General features: G+C 53.5%; 1 protein-coding gene across 3 annotated transcripts in view; it reads right to left on the bottom strand.

Annotated features, from left to right (window-relative positions):
- The window catches only part of IFT140 (intraflagellar transport 140), a 108,795-nt gene that overhangs the window by 53,575 nt on the left and 45,448 nt on the right, over nt 1–9,772 (bottom strand). For all 3 annotated transcript variants that reach the window (XM_030925519.1, XM_030925518.1, XM_010387818.2), the window contains 3 exons: nt 8,190–8,355; nt 6,212–6,343; nt 1,809–2,008 (listed from right to left, as the gene is read on the bottom strand). In XM_030925519.1, coding sequence (XP_030781379.1) covers nt 1,809–2,008; nt 6,212–6,343; nt 8,190–8,355 — 498 coding nt within the window. The remainder of the gene's footprint in view (nt 1–1,808; nt 2,009–6,211; nt 6,344–8,189; nt 8,356–9,772) is intronic.

Genomic DNA, 9,772 nt, shown 5'->3' with positions numbered 1-9,772 from the left:
CAAAAACAAAAACAAGAAACCTTCAGCCTATCTTTAGTGAAATGCTTGGTGGGCTACAAAATGCCTGCACGATGCTGCACTGGGTCCAAACAACCCCGTGTCCTAAATCTGTTAAGAGAGGAACAAGCCATAAGTCCTTGAGTTGGACAGAAAACATCTAACATCTGCATCTCAGGGGTCAAAACTGGCCCACACTCCCCAGAACCCAGAACCCAAGGCTGCCTGGCCACACTGCAACCAGGGCTGCAACCACAGTCCTGGTGGCTAGCCTGGTGCCTCCTCTGCCTGGGTGCGGCACTGCTTGGCCCCATGGCCACCTGAAGGCAGAGCTCCCTGCTGGCATCGGCCGGAAGGAGAAACTGCTGCGACGTGTACGGTCGGGGCCGGGCCGCCAGGGTACCCGCTGCTAATATAAATGTTTAGTTTGGCTGCTTCTGGCCTTCTAGCGAGCTGAGGGGATCAGTTTGGATTTTGAGGACCATATTGCTTCAGGAACTGGTCTTCAACTGATAAAGACTGGAAAGCGTTTACGGACTGGCTGTCTACGACACACTTAGCACACAGCGTGGAGATCCCAGCTTCACGTCCACGGCACACACTAGCATGATAGTTGGCTTTTATCTTCCCCTGCTCAACTTTTTTTCTGACAAGGAATTTTTATTTCCAATCATATGCTGAAATTAATTGTTTTTTTGTTTTGTTTTGTTTTCTTCTGGACAGAGTCTCACTCTGTCACCTCGGCTGGAGTACAGTGGCGTGATCTTGGCTCACGGCAACCTTCACCTCCCAGGTTCAAGCAATTCTCCTGCCTCAGCCTTCTGAGTAGCTGGGACTTCAGGAACACATCACAACTGTCTGGCTACTTTTTGTATTTTTAGTAGAGATGGGGTTTCTCTGTGTTGGTCAGGCTGGTCTCGAACTCCCGACCTCAGGTGATCTGCCTGCCTCAGCCTCCCAAAGTGCTGGGATTACAGGCGTGAGCCACTGCGCCTGGCCACATTGAAGGTGTAAACTGGCCACAGGGTCAATTATGGTCTGCGACTACCTTTATATTAAGTGAAAGCAATCAAGGAGGGCCGGGCGGTGCTGCTCAGCCTGTCTGGTGCATGTGCAAACTGGAAAGAGCTCATCTGCACAGCTAGTGTGGAGGGTCTGGCATGGGGAATGAAGGATTGGCCATGCTGCTTTAGGACAGTGGGCCAGGGTCCTGCGCCCTCTCACACACCTGTGTGACAGGCATCGTCACGGCACATCGACGGAGGGCTTGCTCCAGGCAACCTAAGGCCACACCTTCTTTTACCTGTTTAGTTTCCTTCTTTGATTTTCTACCCTTTGGACATTAAGATCTGTGAAATGCTCTCGTGAAGATGAAAGGATTTCTAGATTCTCTGCAGAATGAAGAAGAAGGTGCTTGCAGACAGCTCTTGATTGACAACCTCTTTCAGAGCAATTTTAATTGTGTTTCCACCTGGCTGTTTTTAGTGTTTACTTGTCCAAACTTCTGTTTAAGAGCAATTATTCCCAAAGGGATGGGTATTACAGATGTTTAGGAACGGCAGAACTTTCCACTAGGAAGCAACTAAATAACCCGAGAGGCTCCCAGCGCCACAGAGGCTGAGAGCTTCCCACGTGGCACCCGCAAGCTGGACAGCATTTCATCGAGTGGGAAGATGATGAAATACACCACGACGCACTCACGAGGAGTTAACTATTTCAACAGGCGAACCAAGAAGGAAGACGTGGAAAAAGGAAAGAGCCGTGAGCACGCGCCATCTCCCGACATCCCGGTGGGCTCCCGGGATCCTCACCTTTTGATGAGCTTGATGGATTTGAAGGCTTCGTCCATGTCTCCGATGGTGACGAAGAAGCTGAAGTGGAGCATGGCGTCCCGGGTGGCCTTGTCACAGTCCTCCAGCCCCACGAAGTCTCGCAGGGGTCTCCTGGACACCATCTGAGGGATGTGGTGGCACCCAGGCTCCACCTCCTCTTCTCTGTCTGCTTCTTCTGGCTAAATGACAAAGGACCCAGGTGTTTGTTAACTCATATGTAGAGCTGAAGCCCTCGCCCAGATCTCGTCCTCTACATTTAGCTCCGCTATGGGGGAGAAATCTCCCCGCAGACAGACACAGATATTTAGGAACAGGTCAAGTCCCTGCCAGATGCACTGAAAACCTTTAGGGTCACCGGCAATGGTCAGAGCTTTTGGCTCTGGCTTCAGATAATGGGTAAGCAAAGGCTGCCCGTGCATGAATTTGTTTTTTAAATTCTCTTAAAATTAAGTAACAGGAGCATGATTTCAGGTAGAATTTTCCAAAACAATAACCTGGACTGGCTGTGTACCCTCTATGGGTGTTTTTCAGGAGAGCCCTCAGCCTGGGCAGTGAGGCCCTACATGGCCCAGGGGAGGACGCGGCTGTGGGCCCAGTGTCCTGGGCAGTGAGGCCCTGCATGGCCCAGGAGAGGATGCGGCTGTGGGCCCAGTATCCTGGGCAGTGAGGCCCTGCATGGCCCAGGGGAGGACGCGGCTGTGGGCCCAGTGTCCTGGGCAGTGAGGCCCTGCATGGCCCAGGGGAGGACGCAGCTGTGGGCCCAGTGTGCTGGGCAGTGAGGCCCTGCATGGCCCGGGGGGGACGTGGCTGTGGGCCCAGTGTCCTGGGCAGTGAGGCCCTGCATGGCCCGGGGGGGACGCGGCTGTGGGCCCAGTGTCCTGGGCAGTGAGGCCCTGCATGGCCCGGGGGGGATGTGGCTGTGGGCCCAGTGTGGGAGCACACTGCTACGGCTTGCTGGAGCCCCATCCTCGCCTGAGCATCTTCTCATACCCAGTTTCTGGAAATCGGCGCTCCCGAGGGACCGCTGCCCCTCCACAAGCCTCTCCAACTGCTTGCCTCGTCTTTAATCATGGGTCCCTTCCTCCGTGAGGCAGGGACTCCGCACGCTCTCCCTGGGCCCTAGCCCTGCCCCTCATCTGGGTCCCATTTCTCTGAGAGCACACGCACTCCCCTGCGTGAAATGGATCACGACACAGCCTTCTTGGGTCAGGCCTCCCTGGTCTTGTATCTGCTGCTATTGTGTGACTTCCTGAAGGGTGACTCCAGCCACCTGCCTCCCCAGCTCTGCTCCCATCAGCTCACTGCTCCCACAGAAGCTGACCTGCAGCCCCGGTGAGTAGGCCTCACAGGCGAGGTGGCACTTGGCCTGGGTCTCAAAGAAGTCTGGGGGATTTGTCAGACCCAGTTGTGATGGGGAGCCCCTTATTGGCACAGTGCAGAGCATAAGCAAAGGCCCTGAGGCCCCACAGAGAGGCGCTGGAGTGGAGGGCCTGAGGATGGATGTGACAGGCCCATCTGCAGAGTGCTGAGTGCCAAAGGGTTTGGACTGCTTCTGCATTGAGTGGAAACTATCCGAAAATGTACACGCACAAAAACAACAGGGAATTCCTGCCTGCTGTGGTTTAATAAACTGCAAGGAAGTGCCCTCACCTCTGATAACAATGTCAGCTTGGTGTGGACCGAATGGGTACCCAATTCACTGTGTGAATGTGAATTCTCATCATTCACTATGTCCTGCTCACAGCTCTGTGAGGGACGGACTGTCAATCCCATGTCACAGCTGACCAGTCACACGGTGTAGGGGCAGGGTCCTAAGAGCTGCTGGACCCGGATCCACCCTCATACCTTGGAGAAACTAGGCTGAGCCATTTGAAAACGTGAACAATGGCAGCATTAATAGACCAAAGACCTCATGGCTAGTCCTCACTTGAAAGTGAGACTCGAAAGGCTGAGTTACGGAAACTCCCTCTATTACAAATGTTGGTAAACTAAGTTCTTCCTGTGTCCCACACAACAGAGGAAAGAGCTGCTGTGTCACACATCCCAGCCATGACCACAGCTGGCGGGCTCCTGACGAGCTTTGCTAGGTGAGGGGCGTCCGGCTCAAATAAAGACAGCTGACGCTGAGTGTCTCAGGCTTCCGACAGACCTCGGTAAAGTGAACATGCAAGCTAAGCAGAAGGCATCAGTGCACAGACAATTGTACGGAAAATAAGGGAAGAAAAGGACCTCAGGAAAACAACCTGGGGAAGCAAGCGACACACAACCTGGGTGTCTGTACTTACGACTGCGTCATACACGCCTGCTCTCTGGAACAACAACTACGAGGAGTGGACGCATGCACGAAGGTGAGAAACGAGAGAGAAAAGAATAGATGTGTGAGTGCATGCAAGACAGAAATGTCACCATGCAAAATTAAGGGAGAAAAACTCAACAGAAATAATGTAAAACATTGTTACCACTTTGAGTTCTGAAATCAAAGAGAAATCAAAGCACATAAGAAACGTAAAGCCAGCATGGAACTTGGAGGAACGCCAATCTGGTGACACTTGTCTATTAAAATACAGGAATTAAGGAAACATGCATTGACAGAGCAGGGAGCCCTCAATTTGGCAAATCACACGATGCTTTCCCAGTCTTCATAAAGCTAGACTGCCTCCACCGCAGGGAGCAGTGTGACGCACAAACCAGCACCATGCCAGTCTCTGCTGGCTGTGCAGCCTGGCTCTACTTGGTGACTGGGAACACGGCCGCCAACCGCAACCAGGTTCGCATTTGTGTGAATGCTGTTAATCCATCACTGCACACAAGGTTCCAGCAGAGCCTGAGGACCAGAGGCCAGCACACACCTGCTCATGTCATTGTCACAAGTTAGGCAGTGCCCCACTCCACCACCACCGTGTCCTTTATGCCAGGTCCTATGAAGGTGAACACCAGCTCGGGGGTGTGCGTGGAGCTGGTGCGCCTGTGGTCCACCGTGGTGGCTGCTGGTGCAGTAGCATCTGTGTTGGCTTCTGTGGCCATGCAGGGCTGCCTGTCCTTCCCCTTCCTGGAATGTCCCTCTGGGGTCTATGCTCCCTCTGTCCCAGTTTAAATGCTCCCTTGACCCACCTTGGGTTCTAAAAGTAACACAGGCTTACTGAAGAAAACTGGAAAAGTACAGAGTTCATTCTCAACGTTGATAAGCCACTGTATGTGAAAATCCAAAAGCAATCCAGGTCAGAGTCTACACAGTTTAGTCCTTCCTCTGATGTGACAGTGAACAGGAAGTGGTAGGGAAGACTCTGTACATGTTTGCTGAAGGAGTGTCTCTAACAGGAGAGAAGCTTCCACGTTTCATGGAAATAAAAGCAGCAGCAGCAGCTGGTGGCATGCTAGGTCCTGAAAGGTGGGAGCTGGTGGCCCCCAGCCTCCCGCCTGCAGAACCCCTCGGGGGGCTCATAGGCTGGCGCCAGCTGGGACGTGAGTCTGAGCCTTAGGTCAGCCAGGCTCCACTCTGAAAACTCCCCACACGTGACTCGGGACGCTCCCAGAGGCTGAGAACAACAGGTCAGTGAAGAGAGGGGAGCAGCTCCCTGAGAGTCAGGCGCAGGCACTCCACCCACTGGGCCTCAGACGCTCCCGGGGCCTGTGCGAGCTGCTCTTCTGCAGAGAAGCTGCACATCCTTTGATCAGCATCCCTTTCAGAAGCAGAGAGCGTGTCAGGTCCAAAAGGGACCTTGGAGACATGGGGACCAAGCCGCAGAGAAGTAACTTGTTCAAAAGAACCTATTGGGGTGTGTGTACTGATGACGATCCCATTCTCTCAATAATTTAAAAACATCTCCATGCATGAGTCACACACAGATGGGCGTCCAGAAGCCAGAACCCCACTGAAAGGAGCCACCAGCCTGCCCACAATGGCCGCCTCCAGGCTGGGATTATGGAGATTTGTACTGTTTGGGTCTTTACTTCATTCTTTGTAGTTCCTAAGATCCCTACAGTCAATGTAGAAATGCGTGATTTTAAGAAAGCAGCTAGAATTTTAGAAAGACGGAAAAGCTAAAAGGTGTTGAGCATTCAGGGAAAAGGCAAGGGGGAAGGGTGCAGAGTCCTGAGTCCTGAGTCCTGAGCAAGAGCTCCTTCACCTGGAGATACCACTCATCAGCATGACTTCTCTCTATCCTCAGAGCAAAACCACTTTCAATTTCCCAACAGACCACAGTGTTTGCTGGAATTTCAGGTGACAAGTTAGACTGGATGGCTGACCTTGTCTACGGAGAGGGAAGCCTGGAAGAGCCGCGAGGCCTAAGTCACATTTCAGCTCCCTGGGACACTTGCAAGAGCCCAGCCAGGGAAGGGAGAGATCAGAAGATACCTGCGCAGATGTTGCGGCTTCGTACCTTCCTTGTGAAGTGGTAGTAAGGCACTTCCATCCCCAGGAGACTGTGGGAGGCGGCAGGCCGGGGGAAGCGCTCATGAAGCAGGAAGCCATGCTCTTCGGAAATGAAGAAGGACAGGATCAAAACATCTGCCTAGTAGAGAAAGAAAAGTACTGTTCTGTTTTTTTTTCTGAACTTACATAAATTTCTGGGGTACAAGTGCCATTTTGCTACATGTACTGCGTCACGGTGGAGTCGGGTGCTCTGCTCAGATGATACTATCTTTTATCTGTTCCAGCTGGGAAAACCAACATGTCTACTGGAAGGACGCGCCTCGTCCAGTTTGCGACCACTGGACGCTCCCGGGTGACTGTTTTTCTTGCAGCAAAGGCTCATCATTCCCACCCTGAATTGGTGACTGCAACTCAAAAGAGCTTTCATGGTATAAAAGTTCTCCCCCTTTGGCTGCTTTACTCTGATTTAAACATCAATAGTGGCAGGCTGGGCGTGGTGGCTCACACCTGTAACCCCAGCACTTTGGGAGGCTGAGGTGGGTGGACCACTTGAGGTCAGGAGTTTGAGACCATCCTGGTCAACATGGTGAAATCCTGTCTCTACTAAAAACACAAAAATTAGCCGGGCATGGTGGCAGGCGCCTGTAGTCCCAGCTACTCGGGAGGCTGAGGCAGGAGGATAGCTTGAATTTGGGAGGCAGAGGTTGCGTGAGCCAAGATTGCGCCACTGCACCCCAGCCTGGGTGACAGAGTGAGACTCCGTCTCAAAACAAATAAAAAATCAACAGTGGCACCACCAACAAAGAGCCTGCTTTCGAGGAACAGGGAACAGGCAACACAGAAACCACATGCTCTGTGGGTTGCTGCACAGAAGCAGAACAAGCAACATTAGGACATGTGCCCATACTTGCAGCTGCTCTGGACAGGAAACCAGAAGACGTGAAGGGAAGGCAAAGCCCTTCCTTGCTACCTGGTGTGAGTTTAGCCAAGGGCGCATCACCACAGAGCAGACAAAGAGTCCTAGGATCAAACTGCCAGGAGACTGCCCTGCCACACCTTCATCTTCCCCAGGTGCCAGCCCACCCATTCTCCTGACTGCCCAGGTCACCCCACAGCCTCTGTTTTAAAGTGGCGCCTCTGGCAATGTCTTCCTCTCCCCACTCTGGTGGTAGAGATGCCACCTGGACATGTCCTCCCAACTCAGTGCCTCAGAACCAAGGGTGGATTTGCTTCTGAACTCAGGGTAGCAACACTGACTGCAGATAATTCTTTTTTTTTTTTCTCCTTTTGAGATGGAGTCTCCCTCTGTCACCCAGGCGAAGTGCAGTGGTGCGATCCCGGCTCACTCTGCCTGGGAGGCGGAGGTTGCAGTGAGCTGAGATAGCATCACTGTACTCCAATCTGGGCGACAGAGAGAGACTCAAAAAACAAACAAAACAAACAAACAAACAAACAAACAAAGATTTCTTTCCTAGAGAGAGAATCACATGTAGCAGTCAAGACAACAAGATAACCAAAAAAATGCCATTCAGGTCAGAGTCAGACAGTAAGTGTGGAGCTGGCCCATGGGCATAAACCTCAATGAGGAAACACCACACACTGTGGCTTCTCTGCATAGCTCAAAACAGACCTAGCAATGGCAGCTCCAAAGAGGGTGGTGTTGGGGTTACAGTGATGCTGCCGTCAGTGGGAGCCATGAGGCAAATGCTCTACTCCACATGAACAAATTTTCAGGACCCCTTTCCCAGACCCCATGCTAGGAAGAAGTTTTAAATGAACTCTTAGTACTCTTTTTTAGAGACGAGGGTCTCAATATGTTGCCCAGGCTGGTCTCGAACTCCTGGGCTCAAGCGATCTCTCCTGCCTTGGCCTCCCACAGTGCTGGGATCACAGGCGTGAGCCACCGTGGCCGACCCATGAAGGTTTTCAGTCTGGCAAACGGCCACTGAGCGTGTCTCAACTCCAATACAACAGGCAGAGCATACCGCAGGGCCAGCGCGCCCATCACGGAGCTGCCCATCTGCAGACTGAGGCTGGGAGCCCAGCGTCTCCTGCACGGCTTCACACACAAACAGCCGGGGCTCGCTCTGGTCCCAGAAGTGGTTCACGGGGACATAATTTTTCAGTCCCTCATCCGCAAAGAGGTGGCTCCTAAAAGACAAAGGAAGACCCGTCTCAACCCCGAGGAGGGCACTCCTGCTACCAGTATCCCTCCCAAACACACTCCCCAGGCCTCCAGGTGCTGCCCCAGACCATGGAGTCCACACGCTCAGCTCTGGGGGAACCCTTGGGGCCTCACTGCCATGGGCCCTACTGGAACGTGTTCTCAGATTTTAACAACTGGGCTAAGGGTCCAAGCAAAGCCCGGTTTGAAAGGACCACAGAAAGATGATGCTTTGATTCCAGAGGCCTTATGGGGGGCCCAGAAGAATCCCCAAAGCAAAAGGGACCCTTTTCCTTTTCCAGGACCAACAGGCCAACCTCGAGGTGGGATGGCATCCCTGGTGGGCAGGGTCGACGCTTTGGCTCCGTGGTCATGCCAGGTTCCTGGTCCCCACCGGTCCCTGTGCTGTGCTGCCCCTTGTACCCAGGTCCCTCCCATCTCTAAAGTTCCATGTTGGATGGGTCCAGAACTCAACAAAATGCTGTGGGGAAACACAATGACGTGCCGGCAGAGGACACAGAAGGTCTCGAGAGAGCAGGTGCCCAAGGAGAGGAGGCCTACGAGCCTCATTCACCGCCCTGAGGGCGTGACAAGCCCAGGCTGCGGAGTGGGACCCTGCCAGGCAGGACGACCCACAGTGGCTACAGAAGGACAGGACCCGGTGCTGCACAACATGCAGATCCCGCAGGAAGCTGCTGCACCCAACAATGGAGGTACCCTCACAGCCACATTCGGCACCAGTGCAGAGCAGAGGAGAAAGCAGGGCAGAGGAGTGAGTGCCATGATCCAGATGAGGCAGCTCTGAGGCCCGCAGAGCCCGGGGACATAAGCTGGTTCCCGTGAGGCGAAACCAGGCTGGCACAGGACAGGAGCGGACATAAGGAAGGGGCAAGATTTGAATGCCCTCAGAGGCTCCCACAGCTCCCACGGGAAGCCAGGCATGGCAGGTGCAGAGTCGAGAGGGAAAAGCATGAATGAAAAGACATTTTGGTATGGGAAAAGCTGCAGACCTGGGTGACAGGCAGTGGGGACTAGAGGAAAGGTTCAAGGAGCAGCCCAAGAACAGTGGCAGGAGGGGGAGAGCTGGCACTTGACCGAGTCAGGCGTCATCGTCTGAGGCGGGAGAATGGGGCCTGCACTCGGTGAGCTGTGAAGATGGAGAGTTCCACAGGCAGTCACCAGCAGAGGGATGAAATGAGGCCACCAGGTGAAAGAAGGTTCCAGAACTGTATCTGAGGAGGAAGGTGTGTGGGAGAGAGAGGCAGGGGGAATCCAGGGGGGCTGGACAGAAGGGGTGTGTCTGAGGGTGGTCAAGTAATGGAAGAGGGGAAAAAAGAGAAAACCAGCCCGGAGCCCAGCTGTGTAATTGCTCTGCTCCTCTGTGAGCGTATGCAGGCCCCAGGG

Source organism: Rhinopithecus roxellana, chromosome 20, assembly GCF_007565055.1.
Source record: "Rhinopithecus roxellana isolate Shanxi Qingling chromosome 20, ASM756505v1, whole genome shotgun sequence".
Lineage (NCBI taxonomy): Eukaryota > Metazoa > Chordata > Mammalia > Primates > Cercopithecidae > Rhinopithecus > Rhinopithecus roxellana.
The sequence above is the reverse complement of the archived record's forward strand: the minus strand, read 5'-3'. Positions and strand labels throughout refer to the sequence as shown.